Source organism: Coffea arabica, chromosome 2c (genome assembly GCF_036785885.1).
Source record: "Coffea arabica cultivar ET-39 chromosome 2c, Coffea Arabica ET-39 HiFi, whole genome shotgun sequence".
Lineage (NCBI taxonomy): Eukaryota > Viridiplantae > Streptophyta > Magnoliopsida > Gentianales > Rubiaceae > Coffea > Coffea arabica.
In genome coordinates, this window is record NC_092312.1 from 74486511 (window position 1) to 74512171 (window position 25661).

At 35.7% G+C, this 25661-nt stretch overlaps 2 protein-coding genes across 2 annotated transcripts; one reads left to right on the forward strand and one right to left on the reverse strand.

The window, feature by feature from the left end:
* Window positions 1-1633: 1633 nt before the first annotated feature.
* Window positions 1634-4991, reverse strand: LOC113728002 (F-box protein PP2-A13-like). Its single transcript, XM_027252455.2, has 3 exons — window positions 4310-4991; window positions 4077-4195; window positions 1634-2269 (listed from the first exon to the last, which is right to left on the reverse strand). Exons 1-3 carry the CDS (start codon window positions 4637-4639, stop codon window positions 1831-1833), a joined length of 888 nt encoding a protein of 295 aa, XP_027108256.1. The 5' UTR covers window positions 4640-4991; the 3' UTR covers window positions 1634-1830.
* Window positions 4992-18090: 13099 nt separating this feature from the next.
* Window positions 18091-23186, forward strand: LOC113728003 (probable methyltransferase PMT15). The gene is made up of 6 exons (XM_027252456.2): window positions 18091-18988; window positions 20492-20702; window positions 20793-21090; window positions 21721-22113; window positions 22589-22666; window positions 22762-23186. Exons 1-6 carry the CDS (start codon window positions 18293-18295, stop codon window positions 23006-23008), a joined length of 1923 nt encoding a protein of 640 aa, XP_027108257.1. The 5' UTR covers window positions 18091-18292; the 3' UTR covers window positions 23009-23186.
* Window positions 23187-25661: the final 2475 nt, after the last annotated feature.

Below are 25661 nucleotides of genomic sequence, written 5' to 3' on the forward strand. Positions count from 1 at the left end.
TCAATTTTTTATTGCTGAATTCATTTAAAAGTAAGAGAATGATGATATTTATCAAAAAAAAAAAAAATCAAACTCGAGAACTCGATTGAGCTCTATTTGTAACCTATCCAGTAATGTATTTATAATAATTTTTTAAACCTTACTCAAGTAAGGTAAAATAAGAAATAAAAAGTTCAATGTAAAAATGGCAGGTGATGTCAAATCATAAATTTATCCGTATTGAATTTGCTGTAATGCATGTTAACCATGTGCCAAGATAATACTAATTAATTAGAAGATGGAACCTAGTAGAAGTTTGAAGGAACTGGAAGCTTAAACCAGATTGAGTTATAGTATGTATATATTTTAAAATACAAGAAATCGGATATGTTACTTCATCCAGTTTATAAAGAGTTTTCACACTGCCATCCATCCATTTATCAAGAAATAGGATGATCGAATAATGGCGTAATATATTTCCTATCCTATAAAATGCTTTCCATGCATAAGTCATAATCACCGGTCCAAAGGTCGGTGGCCCCCACTAATGTATGGATTAATTACATTTACCTCCTATGAGCTTTGATCATATTACCAATCAATTTCTGTAATTTGTCCAAATAACGGTCTCACCCTTTGAATGATCAAATATTTAACAAAAATCCCCTTAATGCCGAAAATGCCCTTATTGAGGTCATGTTGCATTAAAAAAAGAACATATTTTTATTTTATTAACCCTGAAGCAATAAAAAAAAAAAGAAAAAAGTTTTATTATTTTATAAAAACCATATCTTTGCTTCCATAAATAGTTTTGAATCAATAACTATTTTAAATCTTAAAAATGAATATTAAAAATTAGATAAATTGAAAGAAAAATAAAAAAAGAAGAAATTATTTTAATTCCTGAAGTATGGTTCAAAATAAGAAAAACATGTCTTGTGCTCTCCGCACCATGCCTTGAACCACAAATTCGAACCATACTTGAGAATTTAAAATAATTGCTTCTTTTTTATTTTTCTTTCAATTTATCTAATTTTTAATATTCATTTTTAAGATTTAAAATAATTATTGATTCAAAACTATTTATGGAAGCAAAGACATGATTTTTATAAAATAATAAGCAAAAACTTTTTCTATTTTTTTGGATTACTTGAAGGTTAATAAATAAAAATATGTTCTTTGTTTAATGCAATATGATCTCAAAAAGGGCATTTTCGACATTAAGGGAATTTTTGTTAAATGTTTGATCATTCAAAGAGTGAGACCATTATTTGAACAAATTACAGGGATTGATTGGTAATATGATCAAACCTCAGGGGAAGTAAATGTAATTAACCCCTAATGTATTAAAGCTTAGTGGAAACCTTGCCTCCCATCAATTTGTCACATTAAAGTGGCTAAAAAATTCGGTGGCCACCACTAATGTATTAAAGCTTAGTGGAAACCTTGCCTCCCATCAATTTGTCACATTAAAGTGGCTAAAAAATTCAGATGAATGCGTAATGCATCTGTATTGTCCGATGATGATTCAGTTCCCCTCCGAATTACTCTGGAACCTCAAAAAAAGCATCAGGGGAGATAAAAAAAACTTTATAAACCTAAAGTTTGTGGATCAAAATTAATGACATGGAAACAAAAAGGCTGCACTTCCATCTCAAATGAAACAGCGTCATCCTCTTTAAGATTTTTACAGGAATATACCACTACAAAAAATACAAAGCCTTAGCGAAAACCAAAACCATTCAACAGAACGGAAGAACACAGGGAAAACAAAAACAGGATTGCTTCTTCCTAACAAAAATCTTTATAAATTACAGGGGCTTTTTCACAATTGTATTAGATGGAGCTTTTTCACGGTCTACAACAAAGATCTACTACATTCTTTCCTAAATTACAGGGGCATATCAAAACCGAATCTACATATAAACCTCCTTTACTATGAGTGCAATCAATCTGAGTAAGTGAAAATTTTACCCTGGTCAGTGCGTTGGAATCCTCAACAATGAAGTCACCTACATGGTAGTTTACCCAGCTTCCCAAATTATCCAGTACACAACGACTCACAGCATGCTGACCATCCGAAGTTGTAAACTGAAACTGCACTGGTTTTATGTCCCAGCCATGTATGTTATCAGAAGCATACACCTGTCTTCTTCCGAGTCTCTTATTAGTTGCCTTTCCAAGTTTGAGTCTGAAAAACAGACTATAGGTGCCTACTGGAAACTGGAATTTGAAATCTCCAACTACCTCAAGCCACCAGATTTGTTGAAGATAGGCGATAGTTTGGAATCTACAGGAAAGAGCAACCGGTTCAGCCAAACGAATACGATATTCACAATGAAGATCCATATAAGAGTTGCATGGTAAAATATAGAACTCAGTTACACGGCTTAGAGGTCATAAAGATTCATAAGAAGGCCCTCACTCTAGGATGATTCATCAATCACGAATCGTGATTAAGGGCATAGTTTCTGTTGATCCCCTCCCGCAAATGTTCAAAATGAAAGGACATACTTTACCCTTGGTGGTCATAACATGTAAAGAGGTATCCAATAAAGCTTAGTGGTCACACTACAACCATCTAGAATGTCACTGGCGCTACATGACTGCAAATCAGATGAGAGAAAGTAAAACCTCAGTACAAGTTGAAACTGATTGTTGCTATGAAAATTGACGATGGTATACGCATTGTTAAATGAGTGTCATGGATCTAAAATTGTTGCAATCAAGAAAAAACTTCCCCTGTAATTTGAAATAAGTAGTCATAGACAGGTTTTCTGATTACATGCTCGAGAAACAATGTGCTCGTACTGGTAGCCTAGCAAACATTTTCTGAAAGAATATATGTGAAGAAAGTCTTTTGGGCCAAATTTGCTTATCAAAGAGCTTCACGAGAGCAGAAAGAAGATCAGTAATAGAAGTCTGACAAATTAATTGCATGTGATATAGGTGTAAGCTGATGGTTGACACTGTTTGGAGACTCTTCAGGACGAAACAGTTAAGAACACTTGGCAAATAGAACTCATCCTGCCCTTAGACATATATTAAATATGCTTTCAATTATGTGGATCATGTTGGGCATTAATTGGTGTAACTAACACATGCATATACTACTTAGAGGTGGATATGACAATTAAGATATCTGCAACTACGGCTGATAGAAGTTGCATCGAGATGAACATCCTTACCCATCTTATCACATAACCAACCATCATATGAAGGGGCCTTATATTTGCCACTTAGAAGGTACAATTAATGCATCCATTCACACACATATGCCAAAGTACTGGCATCTCAAATGTTGAAGCAAAATTTAGTTGCAACCTTAAACAGGAAAACTTCATCCTTCCTTGCCTTTGTCGACTCTTCCTCATAGGCCCTACCAAACGTGGCACTTGTGAAGTCCGTGAAAACTCTTCCTCAAGTTTTCCGTATGACATTCGTACTTCCATCAATGGTCAACAATCTGCCGGTTTATCTCCAAGAGCATCTCTTATTGTCCTTGATCCAACAGTTAATGCAGATTTACACGCACAGCTAAGAAACTATTGGCATCTAATATGGATGGTGGAGTCAGATCTGAAATTTAAAACCTCAACCTCAACATAAAAAGGAAACGATCCATTTCACACCAAGTTTTCTTTTTCCCATTCACCTCAATTTTCACCAAGTCACAAAATTATCTTTTGTTGTTATAACACAAACACGACATACTATTTGACCGAAGACACTGCAAACAGAGCATCTCGTCCAGGAAACAGACAAAAAAAAAAAGAACAAGGAAAAACAAAACTGAAAAAAGGACAGCAAAAGAAACCTATTCAAGAAGAAATTCACAAACTTGATACCCTTCTATTTAGGGTAGCCCATCCTTTGCAAATAATTTTGCACATCACATGTAAAAATGAAAAATGGGCGCATTATTTCTTCATGTAACTTAGGCGCTATTTTTCAGTAATACAAAGGTAAATATACACAAATACACCCCTCAAAACACAAATAACACATAATTACCAACACAGGCATGAAATACAAATCCTCAAATTCACACACAGATTACGAGCTTAAAATTATCCCAAATTTGTGACTTAACTGACCTAGACTCATCAGTGGCAACGTGCTTCCAATATCGCCTATCATCAATTCCCGTTATGGTCATCGCCTTCCAAGATATTGATAAACATACCCCTCCAGTCTTCTTATCAATCCAAACCTCCTATTACAAGCAATGAAACAATATGCTACTTCACGCAAGTTTTGTGCGAAAAATAAAATAAAGTAAAATTTAGAGCAACTAAAAAAAGATTTCAGAAATTGATAAAGTTGAAACCTTTGTGCCAGCATCAAAAGAATTGGGCTTGGATAGCAGCGCAAAAATATCCCTTTTGCCCAGAGGAGTAAAGGGTTCATCTTGAAGCAATATCTTGAGGATATAGGGATAAGTGGAAGGCAGTTTAGGCTCCCAGATAAAGTCAGCAGAGGAAGCATCCCGGAAAGCCCGGTTGAGACGGGCTAACTTGCAGATCTCCGGGGGATCCAGATGGGACAAGACTAAAGCCACGCAAGACTCCGGTATGTCACTTAATTTTGCTTTCAGTGACGGGCTAAGCAGCAGCCCATTTGGGTCTGATTGTTCCATGGAAGAAGCATTAGCGCCCATTTTACATGCAGAGATACTAATTGTCACTGGAAAACAGAAGAGGAGACTAAAAGGGATATTAGAGAAGGACAATATAAGAGGTTTCTGGGTTTTCGAATTTTTAGGCCACTTGAGGGTGGTAGTGTGTGAGTGTGTGTTTTTTGGGTGGCGGTTGTGTTGGGAGGAGGAGAGGACATTTGGCAAATTGGTCTATTTTGGGAATGAGTTAGGACTCAGGAGGAGGAAGAAGACTGGGGGGACCGAAAAAGGCAAGTGGGGTGGCGGTTTGCAGAGGCCGGGATCTTGATTCTTGTCGAGGACGACGTGGAAGTGGGGGAGGGAATGCAGTGGACGCGTTTTTTGGAGAGTGGGATGCACGGTCAGATTATTTCTGCGTTGATAAGTGGACTTAGGGATTGGTGTAGTTATCACTTATCAGGAGGTTTCCGTGGGGGAGTGTCGGATTTGGAAATATCCAGTCATCCACTAACTACCGCTATTCACTTAATCTTATCCGTAACTATTTTGCATACCAGGCAACCATTTGTTTTAAGTCAATTCAAGACAAGACGCATGAAATTTCTCATTAATACGATACATGTGATATAAAAAGAGGATTGAAAATTGTGTGTTAACGATGCAAGTAAATTAATGTATGTAAATAAGATATAAATAAGGTATAATAATTTAAAATCCAAACACACTAATATAAAGTTATTATTTTTAGATTTTCCTCACAGCTACTCGTTAACACAACTAAATTCACACTTAAATTTCACCTAATGTTAATCTACCGTGCGTGTATATATATATATATATTATATTTAAATGATTATTAACTTTTCTGACATATCATGTATATACATATACTAGTAATTATTATTGTCTCTTATATTTATATATTTTTCCTAATCAATCTTATATTTTTAATCATCTAACACCTGAAATACATTTAAACGGGTGTCCATTCAGACACACCCTTATTTTTATAGCATTAATTCATGAAACATAGTTACCAATTTATCATTCAGCAAAGCGGAACTTTTGGTGCTCATTGTAATTGTTTACTGTTTATCCTAAGTTTCAAGTTATTATTTTTGGGGTGTTTTTGAAAAATTTTGAAGTAACAGAGTTTTTAGAGTATATTTTGGAATATTTTTAGAAAATATTTTGGGATATTTAAGAGTAGAAGAGTTTCTAGAATATATTTTGAGATATTTTCTAAAATTTTTTAAAAAATTTAAACTAATTTTTAGATTACCCTTTAGAGTACTTTATAAAAATTTTTATTATATTTGAAAAAATAGTTTTTGAAAAACACCCAAAAAACAGGGGATCCAAATAGAGCTTATAGTTGTATAGAAATTTTTTTTTTGGCTCATCATGTTAAATGCTAACAAAATAGATAGGTATAAACCCGTATCAAGGACAGTAACAATTACACTGAGCTAGTGATTAAGACAGATTCAATATGCTTGCAATTAATACAAAAATGTTTTGTACAAATTTAACACTTTTTAGAAGCGAACGAAAGGAAAAAAGAAATTAAAAGTGATGAGAGTGGAGTACCAAAATCTGAACAAAGTCAGAGAAATAGAATTAACCTCTTTCTTGGATAACTGATGAGTTCTGACTTGAGATAAATATGCAGTAAGTGCAATTTTGGGAGCAGCAAATAACCTTTTTTTTTTATTGTATGAAATTCCCACACGTTATATATTGTATGCATGTATAGATGTTAATTAATAGCTGACCAGAAATGCATGCTAGTATATTGAATTGACTTGAGAATCATGTTTTCTACTTCAAGAATCATGTATCAAACTAATTTTACTAGTTTTATATTGAAGTTTGGAAATGGCTTATTGATTTTTCAAAAGCTACTTAGAGAATGAAAAGGAAGCATACTTAATGTCATAAAACGACTTTTACATATATGCTGATAAGTCACTGATCAATTATCTTCTTTTGTTCTCTTTCTTTCTTTCTTTCTTTCTTTTTTTTTTTTTTTTGGTAATTTGTCATGTAATTTACTAAATCCCTAATTTTAGGATGGTATGTTCTTACAATTATTTTAGTTAACTCGTGCTTCAGTTAAAATTAGAAACTAAAATTACACGGTTGAGAAATTGATCTGTATTTAGACCTTTTTATTTGTGTCATTTATTTGCGAAGCAAGTGAACAAACACAAGGCCCTTGGTTAATTTTTTAGCAAAATATGAGGAAAAGGTAAATTAATAAAGTTATTTCAAAACTGGACAAACCATTTTATCTTCAACTAGTAGGAATGTCACATCCTATGTGTGTGCAAATCTAAAAGGAAAAAAATTTAAATATATTAAATTTGTTAGTAATTATTGGAGGTTTTGTTTTAGAAGTATGGATAGAAGAATTGTGTGTTTTCTTTTGTTTCTTTTTTTTTTTCTTTTTTTTTTTTTGTTATGGATAGGAAGTTGTGGCCAGTTATTGCCTCATTGCAAGTTTTGCTGGGCTAATAAAATGGGGTCTGTATATGTGTTTGTGTGTGCTTATTGTAGTGATAGTTATGTAGGAGTGGGAAGTTTAATAAATAAGATATGGATTAGATAATAGCGAATATTAGAAGGGTATCTTTGGTAAAAACAAATAATGACACTTTTTTTACACCACACCCTATTTAGACTTTATATATAGAAAGATATTGTTCAAAATTTAAAATATATTTTGTTCATATTACTTATAGGGAATAATTTTTATACATTGTTAGTGCAAAGAATTTTTTATACCAAGATGAATGCAACATCATTACTATTCAAATTTTAAATTCACTTTTTACCCATGCGTCATCCATCTATACTTGGTTGTGTAAAAAATCTTATGTACGTAACAACATTAATCCTTAATTATACGATTAAGTTCATTAGATTGTACACGCTTAATGTCTTGATAAAATTTCAATTATCACCCGATCAAGTCTCCATACGAGAGCTTTTGATGAACATCATGTACTTCAATCGATGTTACGATATTTATAATTGTTTTTTATTCATTTATTTTTGTTTAAAGAGAGATTCAAATCTTATAGGACGACGGTGAAAGGGGGGATGCTTTATACTTTTCTTGGCGTGCCCACTAAAACGAGGAATACTAGCAAGAGTATAGAAGAAGGTTGTCAATATAAGTTGATTTAATTAGTAAAAATAGATTACTTCTTCGTCAATATAAGAGTTATATTGATAAACGACTTGTAAGAAATACTGTAAATGACTTATAAGGCATGTTCTAACTCAGATTAACAGTGACCGCAGCTGAAGAAGAAGAAGAAGAAGAAGAAGAAGAAGGCTATGAGCTGCAGCTTATACGGAATCGCTGTGGATCGCACGGTCTGCAATGAGATGTCTATTCGATTTCTCCTTGCAAAGGTAAGTGGCCAGTTGCCTAAAAATTTCCTCATAGGGTCGCCACTTGGCGCAAAAGATTCTTGTAAGAAAGACGGACCTGGCAGCTACATGGAAAAATCGATTGTTTTTTCTTTTTTCTTAGATATAAATGTTTCTGAATATTGGGATAATGAAGGAAATGTCATAATCTCCACTTGTATTTAATTTTCTTATTACCGCGTTATTTTGCTTCAGTTGGGAAATAAATTGATTCACACCTACTCGCGTAGATATTACAAAATCACGCACCACTTTTCCTTTTTTTTTTCCTCAATGATGAATCATATAGTTCATACCCAGTCAAATACCTCATTTTCTTGAATGCAACCAAAGTATTTTGTTTCGTTTCTATTGGCTAAGGATGACATGTGTTGCTGTTGGACAAGGTTTTACATTCTGATAAAGTATAGATGTTTGAAACTTGTGAATGGTTTATCTTTCCGTTTTGTGTGTTTCATTATTGATGTATTATTGATGTGGGTGTGTCACAAAATAGAGAAATCTTATAGTAATACTCCCTCCCTTTTTTTATAACTCACGTTTAAGAAATTTGCTCTAGTGTACTTTTATCTGTCGTTTTATTATCCCTATACAGTTTTAATTATTTTTTCACAATTTTACCCTTTTATCTCTCTTTTTCAATACAGGGTTCTTAATTACTACTCCTAGTTTGGTGGGAGTTAGTTTGCATTGCTTTTGGCCTAGTAAAACAGCACCATTTAGTACTCTAGTGAGAGAAAACATGGATGAATTGGATAATTAATGAGGGTACAAAAAGAAAATAGTGTACGGATTTAAACAATGAAAAATTTTTCTTAATTGGTGTGCAAAACCTTAAACGTCAGTTATAAAAAAAGGGAGAGAGTATCATGCAAATTTTATTTATGACGTTATCCGGTTCAATTCCTATCGAATCTGATTGAATCTATTGACCCCTGAGCTCGATCGAATCGATATCCGGTCCGATTCTGAAAATATATGATTTATCTTTTCCGTTTTGTGTGTTTCATTATTGATGTGGGGTGTGGCACAAAATAGAGAAGTCTTATAGTAATATCATCCAAATTTCTTTTTCTTGGATGCCCACCACCAATACAAAGGCTGTTCGTGGATATCGTTCTTTCAGTTTTTTACACACGGCAAACGTCCGATGAATAGTAGTAGTATATATGCATTCGTTAAAGGACACAAACAAGAACGAATTCTTTCGTCTACGAGATGAAGTGCTAAAATACAATGCCATCCTTGTCCGAGCAAGATTAGCATGTCATCCTTCAAACATTATTATTATCCTCCTGAAACAACTTCACAGGCCCGTTAAATGCAATTTGCTATTACAAAATGCTCACCGTCCCTTCATCCTTCCCCCACTATAGTTGCACTTTTGCCTTTCGCTGAAAAAGTGACCATTATGCTAATCAATGTCCATATCACATGACACAGCAAATGAGCCATTGGGGGTGAGGAAAGGACACATTTCCATAAAGCGACCACTTTTCCGAGTCAGCACGAGCTCTAGACAACAAGCGTCTTCCCTTCCATATACACCCAGGCAGTGGCAATCCCAGACACCAGTACCGTTTACGTGCACGAAAATGCAGCCGTATTGGAAATGTTCAAGCAATTCTTTTTGGTAAATTAAAAATTTGCGTGGATTCAATCTTGATCACTATCCCAAGTCGGAGCATCTCTTATCCATCATAAGTCGCTTACAAAGATTATTATAGATGGTTCGTTAACGCAATCCTTGCATCAATGCCAAAATTCAAATACACGATTGTTGTTGAAGAAGTATCCCAACTTTACTAATCGAGTCACCTTACATTCCCGATAATGTTAAAAGCAACGTGCTGCGTATATTGTTGGGTGTGATTGGTCATTCAGTCATTTGTCTGTTTAAGCAAGGCATGACTTCAATCCCATTTTTCATAATATATATGATCTTAGATTTGCTGATTACGCTGACGATTTGTCTATAAAGTAGTAGCCTGCAAGGCCTGCCAGTACCGGCTACAAGTTGCTGTTTAAGCCGGGCAGACCTCAGTCTCATTATTTTGTTGGTTTTTGTTAAGTTCAAGAATAACGGATTATAATCCATATTGGTCCGAGAGATGGAGAAAGAGGCGGTTAATATGTAAGTAAGGATTCGAGATGTAATGACTTAAATTTTGGGATCCGAGTGAAATTCCTGACTTACATATTGATCTCCTTGATGAATTTTCTCGAGATGTTTCTCCGCATCGATTTTGACTTTGACGGGAGATTATTTGCAATTTGGTCCGCCACTCAAATAAAGTACTAGCTAGCATGTGAGGCCAGCTGCACATCTAAAGGACTAAATTCCCTTTTGGCTAAAGAGTCAGAGAAATTTGGTTCGCCACTCAAATACGAATACAGGGGACCAAAATTACATTGGGAAGGCCAATTCGTGTGGTTCGACTTCGTTGGAGCATGCAAATTATGAATTTATGTCTTGGTGCATGCAAGTTTCCTATTGATGTTGGGAAGGCCCATAGTGTCGTATCTGCATTTCCAAAAAATACTACTACTACTTTATAACTTGATGTTGAATGAATAGCTTGTCCAAATGAATATATAGTAGTGCTACCAAGTAAGTAGGAATCATTTTTGCCAATTCATGTTTGATGCTAATATTCAGGACCAAAAGTACATTTTTTCTTTTTGCCGCCCTCGTTAATTTTGCCAATTCATGAGCGGCTCCAAAGCTGGAAAATGATTAACTAACTGCATAGTGTGTGTGTGTGTTGGTTGTACGCAAGTTTTCTACTGTTGTGATTGATCCCTAGTTATGGCAGGAAGGCCAATGATATCTATCTGGATTTCCGCAAGTGCTTTATGACTGGGTTTCAGATACCTTGTCCGAATGAATGCAGAACCAAACAAAACCACTGCTGCAATCTGGAAAGAAAATATGACCAAAACGAAAGAGAGAATGCGAAGCAACAACCTATAACAGGTACAACTGAGTTTTCAGATCCTTAAAGAGGGGAGGGGGGGAAAGGACCATAGTGAACTTACCTCAAGAGGGGGTCAGTCTCGCCCTCCAATTCCTCCATCACATCACAGGGGCATGCATGCAGTTCAACAAGTTACATGTATTAGTCTTTCACCAGTGAGTAAAGCCATCAGACCTCATAAGTAACAATGGCTTGAAAATTAAAAACCTGATTTGAAGTGCACGAGCCCCCAAGACTCTTGCTCTTTCATACTTGGTCTCGTGTGTTTATCAGTTTTCCTGGCGTCATTTTTCACCTCTTTTCCGCTATCTTCTTGTTGAGCAATATAATTCGATCGGGCTCATCAGAACCATTAGTTCAAACTGTGAATATTTCAACATGACTCACAATTATAAACCTTAGAATCAAATAGATGCAGTTGAAGCGTATTCATTCAAACAAAAGGAAGCAGTAACACACTCTACGTGCACGCAAGTAATAAAAAGAATTATATCATTATTTATTTATTTCATAGAATTTGGTTCTAAACTTTGAAAATTACTTTTCTTTTTAAAGAATTTCATGAAAATAAAAAATGTATAAATAAATATAGTATTTTCTAATGAAAAAAGACAATGATTTTAGATATGATTGGACCATTTTATCCTTCGTCATAAAGGTAGTTTAAAAAAGGAACCCCAAAAAAAAAAAAAAAAGTTAACAGCAAAAGAATGAGTAATGCTTTGTACACAGAGAGTAAGATAATCCGTAGTTGAGCTTAACCTGTTAGGTTATTACTACTGTGAATAAGCATACAAAACATAGGAGTAATCCATTATAAATTTCAAACGTTATCATTCCATCCTCGATTGGAGAAACTTCAGCCAAAAAAAAATAATTTTATTTATTCAGACAATTAATCACCGGCTTATCCCAAGACCTCTTCAGGTCCTTCCTTTCCTCATAGTATAACAAGCTATCGTATCGGAAAAAAAAAAAAACCACCGACTTCGCCTGTTATCATCAATAGAACCCTTGTTTGAAAAGGGTAAAGACAGGTCGGATATTGGACCTTGGAAGCTCAGTGTGGCATCGCAGCTTCGGGCTTAGATATTGAATAGGCTACCATGGTTAGTCCTAAATTGGGCCGAGAGACTCATCTTTAATTTGGGCTAAGCTCTACCTGCGCAAAGTATCAGACGACCTCGATGTTTTGCGTCCTTAAAGCTTGCTCTTAGAGGATTGTTTGTTAAAAGAAAAATTCAGTATTTGATACTAACAGAAGTAAGATAATTAAACAAAATCCTAAATTTTTTTTGGTGAATTACGTAAAAGTCCCCAAGGTACCTTAAAACTTCTTTGATTCTTAGCATAATGGGTAGCACTTGGAAAGAAAAAAAAAAAAAAAAGACCCTTTCAACATAATGGTAACGCTTTGGTCCAAAAAAAAAATAATAATAATGGTAACACTGAAATCCAAAAAAAAAAAACGCCATTTTCTTATCGTTTGTAAAGCGCATTGCATTGACTTTGGTTTGTTTATTTTATTTTCCGTTGATGGGACGGGCTCAGATCTTAAAGCAACCCATCTTGTCTCAAAACCCCAAAATCACTCACTTAGGAGAAAATGGATCTTCTACTGAAAATCAGCTCATTTTCGACGAATTGACCGTCAAGTGAAGCAAGCGGAAATGGGGCAGGGACGGTCATACTGAACGGTTAATGGCCATGATCTGGTTTCAAAAATTTGTGCGACTGAAATTACAAGTTGTTATTCGATTTTCACGTCATATGTGGGTCTCACAAAAATTTGCTCTAAAGTTACGCGATGTGCAAAAAAAGTCACACGATGTACACAGAAAATTATGCGTAGTTGAAAATGACCAAAACCGTCCGAGACGGTTGCAGGTGCCCCGAGTCCCATGCATAAGGTGTTTGTCAGACTGCGTGTCAGGAGTTCAAACCTCTTCAATAAAATTCAAAAGGTGTGCGTTGGTGGATGGAGGATGGAATTCTCTTCCTCTAGTCTTCCATTTTCTCCCTCTAGTTCTTGTCTTGATCCAATTGAACCCTCCCTTCTCTGGTACAGGTGAGAATAGGAACAGGAGTTGAAGATGAATCAAAAAGATATTATTGATACCGTTTAATTACTTTGCAAGAAGAGATTGAAGCAACGTTAGGTCCACCACTTAACTAACTAGCCACATGCTTGGCAGGTAAGCTTCATTGACCTTCCCACTTAGTTACGCCGCTTTCTGAGATGGATCTGCAATGCATCTCCTTTTCCAACTTGATTTCTACTTAATTAATCATATGCGAATGCCAAAGATCAGGAAATTTCGAGGTAGAATGAGGGCCGTACGTATTCCATCAAGCTTTTCACTTCCTCAAATTCGAATAGATCAGTGGTTGTCTCCCACTAAACAATTGAAGTCAGTATGATTATTGTTACCAAGATTAAAACCACCACCACATAACTTTGAGGGTAAGCAGACCCACCAACTACTTATCACCCAAGGCCGTTCCAGAACTACCCCAGATATATATACATATGTCTGGCTAGAAAGACTACTGATGTAGGTCACCAGTGGCGCTGCTGTAATTAACTGTCAAACGGTCCGGTAATTGCTTGGTTGATTAAGACCATGAAAGGGGACCATTTAACCGTGGGTGGGAGAGGATGATCGATATTCCGTGCTTACAAGTCATATCTGGACTTGAGTTTGTAGGACGGTGATCGATCTTGCTCTCAAGTCAAGCTCTTCCTTATCACCTTTTGTATGTTACTTCCATTTCCTTTCTATGAAGATTCAATTTGAGGATAATTAAATAGACTCCAAAATTGAAAATCCATGATACCAAAAAGAGAAAAAAGAAAATATCAGAGCCAACTGTCATAATCACGGGCCATTAATTTTTTTTTATTTTTTTTTTATTTTTTAAAGATTTCCGGTGTCTGTCATGAATAAAATTGAACTTCCCGCAATCCTATATGGCAAGCAAGAAGGGGGGTTACTGTTAGAGTAGACTTCGTCGGAATTGACCATTGAATTGGTCAACGTTAGACTAGTCTGTGGTCTCTCTGGAATTTTTTTTTGATAAAATATGACTTAGCATTGTTCATATAATAGCTGCCTGAGTAGGCGTAGCTCTAGATGACAAGAAAAAAAGGAAATAAATAAGTTGTGAAAAAACCTAAAATATAAGGAGATAAAATATATATAATCAACAGTACTCTGTTATTAAGGTAAAGGTGTCAAAATGGGTGACTTGGGCGGGTTTGGGTTGGATAAAATAGGTAATGGGTATAAGCGAGTCAACTCATTTATACCCATTTAATTAGATGTGTATAAATGGGTAAGTCAAAAAATGAATTGGGTAACCCAATTACCCATTTATAACCCATTTATTTTAACTTTTTGTAAACTCATTTAAATTCATTTTTGCAAACTAAGTTATTAATTTATACCACTCTTTGTACCCATCATTAGTTTTAAATATTTACTTATAATGTTGAATAAACTTAATTATCAATTTTTTTCATTTATACTCTATGTCACAAAATTACCTATTATTTAATAATTGAATAATAAGAATATAAAAATTTGAACTACGTACTACAAAAATTAATATAAAAACTTAATCCAAAAATTTTGAACCCCTAACATTTTTTCATATATAAATTTAAAATTTCATTTTATAAAGATAAGAAAATAGGCTAAAATTTATCATAAATTGATAATGCTAAAAAATGAGCAACTTAACAAATTAAGAGAAAATAAAATAATAAAATAAAACCAACAAATAATAATAATAATAATAATAATAATAATGAAACAAAAGTAGTTAACATCATGACAAAATGAAAATTTTGAAAAAAAAAGGTGGGGGAAAAGAAGAGACTTGGGGGGAAGAGAATTTTAAATGGGTTAATTGGGTTTGATGGGTTACCCAATAATACCCATTTATTAAATGTGTATTATTGGGTAACCCATTTATACCCATATAAAAAAAATTTAAGATACCCACACCCATTTATTCATGGACGAGTATGGATAAATTTAGTTAAGTGGGTTGATTTGCCACCTCTATATTAAGGTGAGAACAAGGTCCGTCCAGGTCCAACTAATTGTGCATCGTACGGATCAGCACCTTGGGCTAGGATTCAAATAATATAAATCATACGTGTGTGTCTATATATATACATATATATATATATATATATATATATATATATTATGAAACAATTAATATTTTGGTAGGTTAGTAATTTGGCTATCCTCATATTCTGCCAAGTGGACATTTTATCTTCCTACCACGACACAAATTAAGCTGTAAGAGAAAGTGTCTGTTTATATCTTTGTAGATTTTATTCTTTTCTCCTTTTTTTTTTGTCACAATTAATTATAGTCTTTTTTGTAGTTCCTTATATATACTCTATAGTCAATTTCACCCAATCTATTAATGATCTAATTTATATAAATTTGTATTAGTTATACCTTTTTATTTTTTTTGTCAATCAACTTATATCTTTCCTTTTAATCCTCTTTTTCTATTCCTATTTTTGGCTTGATTATTTATCATCGTTACTGAAATTTGGACAAAATATGCTATATTAATGCTTACATAGATAGTTTTTTCCTTTGGTAGGTTACTAAGGTGGCTATTCTAAAAAAAAAAAATGGCCGCCGTTCCGATTAGGTAGAAGTTCTATCTTTTAGGAAAAACTTGTGTTTGCTTATGTTTATGGATGGATTTTATTCTTTTTTTTTTGTTAACAATTAATTATAGTCTTTTATTACTTTTGTATTTATAGTAAATTTCAAACAATCAATTAATTATTTACTTTATATACGTTTGAATAATTTATGCCTTTTTTTTTTTTTGTTAATAGCTTCCCTCTTTTAATTCTCTACAATCACATTCTGTGCTCCTGTTATTGAATTGATCGTTTATTATCATTACTAAAATTTGGATGAACCTTCCATTTCTTTCTATCATTCTAATACTTCCTTGTTTATAGTAAATCTAAATCTATTATTTCTCTACTCTATATACGTTTACATTGATATTCATGCTTTTCTTTTTTATCATTAACACTATTTTTTAAAATTTTCTTCAATTACATTAACTATATTTCTATTATTTGACTTGATTATTTATTTGTAATTCTAAAGTTTTGGCAAAATTTATTTGTCAATGAATTTTTATTCCGCAACTTTAGCATATCATTCATATAAGTTCACTTGAATTGTATAAATAGTCATTCTATTTCTAAAATTTTTCCTATTAATTTTTATGCTCTCTTTCCATTGGAATTCAATATAGGCTAAAATGGTATCCATATAAACACGCAAAGTAAAAGTTCTCCTAAATTACGTTTCTTTTGTTAGTTTTTAATAATTTGATCAAATAATAAGTTTATTATCTATTAGTTTGCTTTTTAAATTTTTTTAGTCACGAAAGAATGGAATATTAAGTGCATTTATTTCTTAATATATCTTCTTTACTCGACATACCCTAATTAATTAGAGTAAAAATAATTGAATCATGGGATAAGATTTGATTGAAACTAATTATTAAGTTATTATGAATTGACTATTTTTAATCTATTTAATTTAATTGTTTCCTTTCAAACATCATGCACGAGTGATCCTCTATGCCACTACTCAGTGCCAACTCCAGTGTCAATCCCGCTTATCACGTGATGATAGAAGAAATTTAAATAAATAGCACATGACAAATTAAATAAACATGATACTTGACATAAATATAAAAGTGGCACTGAATTGTCATTGAAAAAGTGGCGCTGAGGATCCCGCGTTCCGTAAATGATATAACTCATAGAAGCAACCTAAGATTCCGTAATGGTTTTTGTAATTTTGTTTTTGTTTTTTTAATTCTTAATGGGTCTAGCAACCACCATTCCATGGTTGCACCAAACCTCCCCCAAGTCATCAACGGCTAATTCATACTCACGTCATACGCTGCAGACCAAAAAATTGGAGTTTGCATCCAAACCTCGACCCAATTATCATACGCCAAGAATGATGAACAACCAAATTCTGCTAACGACTGCCTAACCTTTTAATTTACACTCAATTTACTCAATTCAAGAAAAAGTAGTACAACAAAATTTTCCTACAAAAGCATATAGCATTTGTTATGTATGAAAAGGAAGCGACAAATCAGGGGGTCTCAAGACTGGACATTCTGCCATTTATTACCATAAAAACATAGGACAACGTACCATAATAAATGCTTCCATTTCTCTGGCTTTTGGAATTCTTAGACTTAAAAGCCACCACCCCAAACCAGCGAACCACGAGGGGAGCGTCCGCGGTGGGCGCCGTATCTCCCACCGCCGTCGTCAACGTTCAGTTGGAGGTTTGATCTTCCCCAGTCCTCCTCCCATTTCACTTAACATCTCCCCCAAGAAGTCATATTTGATTACCCAAAAAAAGAAGCCATATTATGTCATCTTAGGCCGCTGTATCTGTCGTCTAGGCCGACCTTTTGTGTTCGTTCCCATTCATTTCTTTTTTTTTTATCTTTCTTTCTTTGGGGGAATAACATGTGGAAAGTTGACTCACATAATTAAAAAGGAAAGGAACTCTTAATTCATACATTCATTGTTAATGCTCATGCATCCAAAAAGAAAAGGGAAAAAAAAAACACAAAGACTTTGACAAACAGGATCACTATCGTTCAGAGAAACTTAGGTGTTATCTCCTTAAAAAGGTGAAATTAATTCGATGAAGTGTTTAAATACAAGAAAATAATTATAAATGTGTACATTTATATGATAGATTATTAGCATGGTAATGGTAACCTTTGGGATCACTATGTGCAATGGGAAATCAAATTAAAAAAAAAAAAATCCCATTATATGCTTTCAAAAGAAAAATGGTAACCAGCAGGAAAGTTCAAAAAATATCAAACACCCCTCTTACCAAAATGAAAAATAAATTAATGCACTTTCCTTAAAATTATCTGCTAATTATTTCTAATTAGTTCTCTCTCTCTCTCTCTCTCTCCTCCTTCCATATATTCACAATTCACACCCTTCCCGGCTCTATCTCTCTTCCCCCCCTCCCCTCTCTCTCTCTCTCTCTCTCTCTCTCTCTCTCTCTCTCTCTCTCTCTCACACACACACACACACACACATATGCAAACAAACAAGATTTCTAGGACAAGAACAAACTCATATATGTAAGTACGAAGAACAGTACATCAGCATCCCTCCTTCCGTTCTTTCTTCCTATATCTTTCCTTTCTTTTCTTTGGGTTGGTGGCAATGGCGACTTGGGCCAACCTGCCCTACTACCTTACCTTAAAAACCAAGAAAACCAGTCTTTTCTACATGGCCGTGACCACTGTTCTATGCTCTCTGAGTTACCTCATCGGAATTTGGCAGCACGGCGGATTAAAAATCGCCGCCAAGTCACCTATGGCCACTCTTCTTGAACTCCCATGCAGCAATTTGAATAAAAACTTCACCACCATCGGCGGCAGTTCTTCTGTCACCCTCGACTTCACCGCCCGCCACAACGCCGATGATCTTGTCCCGCTCTCCTCATCGGCGCGTGTCGAACAAATCCCCCCATGCAAACCAGAATTCTCCGAGTACACCCCGTGCGAGGACGTGAACAGATCACTCAAGTTCGACAGAGACAGAAACATATACCGAGAGAGGCATTGCCCGGAGAAGAATGAGCTGTTGAAGTGCAGAATTCCGGCGCCTCACGGGTACAAGACGCCGTTCCGGTGGCCGGCCAGCCGGGACATGGTTTGGTACGCTAACGTGCCACATAAGCATTTGACGGTGGAGAAGGCTAAACAAAACTGGGTCCAGTTTAAGGGCGACCGGTTTAAGTTTCCGGGTGGTGGGACCATGTTCCCACGTGGCGCTGACTCATACATCGCTGATATCGGAAAATTCATAAATCTCAAAGATGGGTCTATAAGGACCGCCATCGATACTGGATGCGGGGTAAGTAAAACAACAAATTACTACATTTATAATAATTCAATTAAATATTTGAAAAGCTTGGTTTTATTTTCTTGAAATAAATAAATTTAATTGATAATCTTCTGTTAATATTATCTAAGATGATGAGAACTATGGACTGTGAAGAACGGGTCAGAGGGTCCAGGACGTTTTGAAGGGGTTGCTTTTTTTTTTTTTTAATGCCTTTTGACTTTTGATTTGTACTCTTCCTTTTTTTTTTTCTTGGGTTATTTTCTTAGTCTAAGAAAGGGATATTCCTTTAGGGGCTTGTTTTTTTTTTTTTTTTTTTGAAAAAAGCTAAAGGCCTATCAAAGCACTTTTTTTTTTTTTTTTTTTATATGGGATTTTAGGGTGGCGAAAGAAAGCCTTGAAAAATTTGGTTGGATTCATTGGTTTTGGTCGGTTAGCAATTTGGAAATTGGATTGGTTGTAAGAAAGATTGCAGCAAGATGTTTTTTTTTTTTTTTTCTTTTTTGGTTCTTGGCGTTGTGCAGGGAATGTTGCTAAAATTGGTAGATGGAAGCATACATCGAATGGGACCTAAAATTCAACAATTACTTACGTTAGACTTCAAGAATAAATGTATATGAATAGAATTCCTTGATTGTTTTGTTATTCTTGATTCCAAAGTAAACAAAGGCAAACTTTCTCAATTCGTATAGCCAAAATTCCTTTGTTCCAACTTTGACTCGTCTTTAAACCATGGTTGTTATGTCTTGAGCAATTATTTCCAAGGCTGGAAGAGGATATGTAGGCATTTAATAAAATCCTTGAAATCTGTGAATGAGTTTTTGTGTTGCCTTGCTTGAATTCTGCAACTTGAATCTTTTCTTTACACCATATTGGTTCGAAAAGAAAGTTTACTTTATTTCCTATGTTAATGAGAAGACAGCACCCATCACAGCTTCTTATTCAACCGTAGGAATTAATTGAAATGGGAAAGCTATCCAGTGACGAGTATTAGTTGACCAGCCTTGGAAATGTTTTCTGTGTTTGAAAGTCATCTTTTAGTTGCTAGCTTTGGAAATTATTGGCATCCATCTTGGACTTCAGTTTACAAAAACGTCCGATTGTCTAGTGATTGGCGGAACCGATAGGCTGGTCATTTTGCCTGAGATACCATTCCAAGTTCACCTAAATGTCTTTCTGCCCATAAGCATTTGTTGCACTTCCGAAGTAAACGTTTTCACCTTATAGGGGCTGGCTGCATCTTGATCCGAGGCATAATTGATATTGGCTTGAAATATTAATGGTGTGTTTTTGCCATATTCTTTGAGAAATTATTCAGTGTGAAACAAATTCGCCATTTTATCTATGCTATAAAGAAAAGCATTTTGCGAGAACTGTTTACTGGATGGTGGTCACACGAACATGAATCTTTGGGCTGTTTATCGAGCAGCATCTGTCACTCCATAGGAATGAGCAAGTTCTTGATTGCCAAATTGGACATCGAGTAATTGTGGTAGTCTTATTGATGTCTTGCAGGTTGCCAGTTGGGGGGCCTATCTGCTATCTAGGAATATTTTGAGTGTATCATTTGCACCGAGAGACACCCATGTAGCACAAGTACAATTTGCCCTCGAGCGAGGAGTTCCTGCATTAATTGGTGTCTTAGCCTCCATTAGGCTTCCTTATCCTTCAAGAGCATTTGATATTGCTCATTGTTCGCGGTGTCTCATTCCGTGGGGAAAGTTTGGTAATTAAGTTATCTCACTTTGTTAACATATTATTTGCCTGTTAATAAGTTTTGGAATTACATGGCAACTCATAAAACTGCTTTGAGCAGATGGACTTTATTTGATTGAAGTTGATCGGATTTTACGTCCTGGTGGCTACTGGGTTCTATCAGGACCTCCCATAAACTGGGAGAGTCACTGGAAAGGCTGGAATAGAACAGCACAAGATTTGAAAAAAGAGCAAGATGGAATTGAGAACGTTGCAAGAAGCTTATGCTGGAAAAAGTTGGTACAAAAAAATGACCTCGCCATTTGGCAGAAACCTTCTAATCATATTCACTGCAAAATTTATCGCAAGGCATTCAAGAAACCACCTTTTTGCCAGGCACAAGACCCAGATAAAGCATGGTAATGTTGCCAATGGTAGATATTTACTCTGCAGTTTAAATTTCCTCGTATCATAAGATAAAAAACTTAAGCAAATTGATAGACAGTTTTGGTTTTACTCTGTGTGCACAGCTGAAACATACTCATGATTTTAGTTCCTGTGTCGAAGTTATGCTAACTGTTTTATGGCAATTCGGACTTTATTTTGCTCCATGCTTTCCTTCTCAAACTTCTCAGTCATGGAACATTGAACCATACGGGCTTGAGTAATGCACTAATATGAAAAGACAATAAACGGAGAAAAGAAAAGGGGAATTTCACTGTCATTTAACCCTGCTGCGGCTACAGTGATACCAAAACCTGTTAGATCAAGGCCACTGCTTGTAACATGTTGATGTTGTTTACCTTGATGTCGACATAAACTTTTTGTTCACCAGATTACATAGCTCCAGTATCTTGCCAAGCAAATTTCATTGCCAAAAACTTGAGTTTCTTTGCTTTTAATTCAAAAACATAATTTTCTTAGCACTAAAGGCTAAATAGCTGCTCCCCAAGAGTACTATGAACTATTTACAAATTGAGATTTCATGACTTTTGCCGTCGTTTTCTACATAATGTATCCTTTGATTGCATGTGACTCATATGTTGCAGGTATACCAAAATGGAGGCCTGCTTGACTCCTCTGCCTGAGGTGTCTGAGACAAAAGAAATGGCTGGTGGACTGCTAGCAAAATGGCCAGAGAGACTTACAGCAGTCCCTCCAAGAATTGTCAGTGGAAGTTTAGATGGGATTACAGCTGCAACCTATGACGAAGATACATACTTGTGGAAGAAGAGAGTCGAGCACTACAAAGTCTTGGATTCTCAGTTAGCAGAGCCTGGAAGGTACCGCAACTTGCTTGATATGAATGCTCACTTGGGAGGTTTTGCTGCTGCTCTTGTGAATGATCCGCTATGGGTGATGAATGTTGTTCCGGCTGAGGCAAAATTGAATACACTAGGAGCCATCTATGAGCGTGGATTAATTGGAACCTACCAGAACTGGTATGTTTTTTTTTTGAGATTAACATGCTCTTAGTGATGCGACAGTGGATTTTTCAAGTTTCTGATGCACTAACATAGTAACTTAAGTCAATAATTTTAATTTAGTTACCTCTACTATGTCTAGTCAAAGTGCATGTTAACTAGTCCACTATTTCAATGTAAAAAAGTTCTCATATAATGACCCCTCCGAAATTCACAATTACAAGTCCAGTGTCTATCCTACAGGAAGTTGATTCTGCATATTTTGTGTAATTAACTGTTATCATGAAGTTTCAAGCCTAAATTGATTGTCTGATCTCCTTTCAGATAGTGGAAAATTATTGGGTTTGTGCGCGTCTTTTTACTTATGTTCGAATTTATAATCCTTGTCTCAGACTTTTTCTTTCTACAATTGTGTGGAGACTTGCATTGTATAGCAGTTGGTGTTTACAGTTTTTGACATGTTGCTGTTACTGATAAAGTACTCTTTTCTCAGGTGCGAAGCCATGTCAACTTATCCCAGAACTTATGATTTCATTCATGCTGACTCGCTCTTTAGCCTCTACCAGGATAGGTAATGTTGTTGTGCTTTGTTTCTCAAAAAGTAAACAACTTGTCATGAATATTTTGGGATTTCTAATCATTTTTTTTCTCATACATGTCTAGCAGATGTGATATGGAAGACATCTTATTAGAAATGGATAGAATATTACGCCCACAAGGTAGTGTTATTATCCGAGACGATGTTGATATTTTAGTGGATGTTAAGAGGGTCATAGACAGGCTTCAATGGGATACCAGAATGGTCGACCATGAAGGTGGTCCTCATGTTAGGGAGAAGCTACTAATCGCAGTTAAGCAGTATTGGACAGCACCGGCCTCAAGTGAAGATCAAGAAGGGTCAAGAACAGCTTAGAACTTTTTGCTTCCTTTGCCTATCTAACTTAGAGTTTTCAAGATCATCTTTTTGCTCCTGTTGATAATTCTTTGTAGAAACGATTTTTTGCTTGCCTCTCGAGTACCTTGGCTTTTTTATACATCAGAAGAGACATGCTTTTATCTCTCTTCAAAATGCTAACTTAGAATTTTTTTAACTCTGTGTTTTTTTATCTCTATGTAAAGAATTAAGAGTACAATGTGTAATATGCGCCGGTGCAACATTGGAATATGAAATGCATTATATATCAAAAGAAAGAATAGGTTCATTTTGTGGCAGAGCTAGTCTGAAATTCGACAAAAAATGGCTTCTCCTACAGGGTAATAACTAAAGCTAGGATCTTGTCTCATTGAAAGAATGGCCAACTGTTCTGCTCCTTGTTCTATGTATATTCTGATAATTTCATGGTACGATCCTTATGTCTGTAATTTGAAACTCTAGCTTACATTGCAATTTGACTTTGGCAAATCCACTGCCTTCGATCAATCATGTCTGTCTAATTTATGATCATATTTGGTCGTGGATAATAATACTTAACCATCAAGGGTTGAACTTTACGTGCTACAAATCCACCTTCTTGAATCATGTCCATTTCTTGTTAACTGGTAATTTTTTCCCAATCAAAACACTGCAGTACCAATGCCAATGCAACGGAGGCAATGGCCAGGCTTTCCCCTGGGTATTTTCTCCTGCCTGATCCAAAAGGCAAAAATCTGAGACCATCTTTGGTCCCTTCCATGCCTTCAAATCTCTCAGGCATGAATTTTTCAGGCTCTGTCCATATGCAGGGGTCATGGTGCAGGGCCCATACATTCACCAAAAGCATAGTTCGGCGCAGAACTCGAAATCCGCCCACGGTGCAATCCTCAGACGAATAATGGTGCAGTAAGAGTGGTGTTGGCGGATGAAGTCTGAGAGTTTCTTTGATGATGCATCGGAGGTAAGGCTGCTGGGCCACATCCAAATCATCCATAAGACGGTTGTCACCGACATGACAGTATCTATCTCGGCTTTTGCCTTCTTCATAACTTCTTGATGGCTAAGCAAAAGTGAAAAAAGCCCACTCCATGGTAGTAGATGTAGTCTCACTACTTGCTTGATACAGAACCTGCGCTTGCCCACAAAATCAGAGAACTAATACTAAAAGACAAGGGCTGAAAAGAAAGTAATATAATGCTGCCTAACAATTGTTTTGGGCCAGAATCCCCTTTGGATTGGCAAGACCTTTGACCATTTCATCAGGATAGCTTTCTGGTTCGGTTGGCAGCAGTTCCATTAAGACTTGAATCATCCCTTGAGCAGTTGAGCCTAATGACCAGTCTTTGCAGCTGGATCATCGTCAGTCCCCATGCTTCTACATTTGTCTATTAACGTTTGCACCAACTTATCCCTTGTTTGGTTTAACTTCATCAACGTCTTCGCAACCTTTCCGTATCCAAAGAAGCGCATGAATGGCATGACAACCAAAATAGGGGAGTTCACAGCCGCCTTTGAAATTCAGCTACAACCCCTCGAAACTGCTTTGAGAAGTCTGAATTCTCCTCACTACTCTCACCATAGTGGCGGCGTTTTCCACCAAAAATCATTCATCTCATTACACTCATTCCAAGTTCGTATAATGCTGGTCTTATTTTGACAATCCTTTCCAGTTGTTTCTCATGATCAGAGAACTCCTGGAAGAGCGTGCTCTTACCTCGTCAACGCGGATGTTTGATAGCCTGTGAATTGTGCCGGAGGACAATATCTCTAAGGTTGCAATCTGGCGTAGGTTTCTCCAATGCTGGCCTTAAGATGACCAAACCAAAGTGGTCGAATTGTAGTTCAGGAGCTTCCCAACAAGTAGAGTAGGGCGATTTGCAAAAGTTATATCGTTCTTGGTAAAGCATTCTTCGGCAGCCGATGTAGAGGAGACGAGGACGACTGGGCGAATGCCAAACCGGAGGTAAAGTACTGGACCATACTTTCTTGAGACTTCACACGGGGCTATAATGGAGGGAGACATTCTTCTTCCTCTTGAGCAAGTAGAGATGGCCGGTTAAGGGAATGGTTGGAAAAGGGGTTGGCGGACGATTTTGTAACTTGTGAAGGGATCGGTTGGTCAAGACATGGAGAACTAGAAGAAATACAATGATAGACAAATATGAAATAGTTTCCATGGATGCAAAGGATATTGTCACTTGGAGATGGAGTTTTTCGAGTTTTAATTAGAAACAAGAGCATCTTCAAAAAGTTAAGAATTGAACGTGAGCATCTTCTTCTTGTGGCATTTTGTCTTCTGCTCGGGAAGGTCTAACCTTTACTAACCAACTTGGTAGATTATATTGACAACGATTGAGAATTTAAAATGGTCCGAGGAAATTCATAGAAGCATCTTGCTTTCATGGATACAAAAATTTAGAAGAATATGAATATCTTCTCATGGCATTTTGCCAATAAGTGTCAAGTTCTACTAAATTGGCAGTTGTTCATCGACTTTCACATTTTGTCATGAAGTATGAGCATCTTCTATTTCAGAATTTCAAGAAGAATCGGAGCATCCTCTCTCCAATGGGGTGGAGCTGAGTCAAGCTACTCGACTCGAGCTCGATATGTATTCGATCAGAAGCTCGAACTGCTCGTTAGAACTATCGAG

Bases quoted from the DNA above. Each gene is read 5' to 3' on its own strand.
- LOC113728002 (XM_027252455.2), bottom strand. From the start codon at position 4,639: ATGGGCGCTAATGCTTCTTCCATGGAACAATCAGACCCAAATGGGCTG. The intron at 4,196-4,309 runs GTTTCAACTTTA...TGCTTGTAATAG, and splicing joins CTTTTGATGCTGGCACAAAG to GAGGTTTGGATTGATAAGAA. The intron at 2,270-4,076 runs GTCAGTTAAGTC...TCTTTCCTGTAG, and splicing joins GTTGCCACTGATGAGTCTAG to ATTCCAAACTATCGCCTATC.
- LOC113728003 (XM_027252456.2), top strand. From the start codon at position 18,293: ATGGCGACTTGGGCCAACCTGCCCTACTACCTTACCTTAAAAACCAAG. The intron at 21,091-21,720 runs GTAATGTTGCCA...CATATGTTGCAG, and splicing joins CAAGACCCAGATAAAGCATG to GTATACCAAAATGGAGGCCT. The intron at 22,114-22,588 runs GTATGTTTTTTT...CTCTTTTCTCAG, and splicing joins ATTGGAACCTACCAGAACTG to GTGCGAAGCCATGTCAACTT.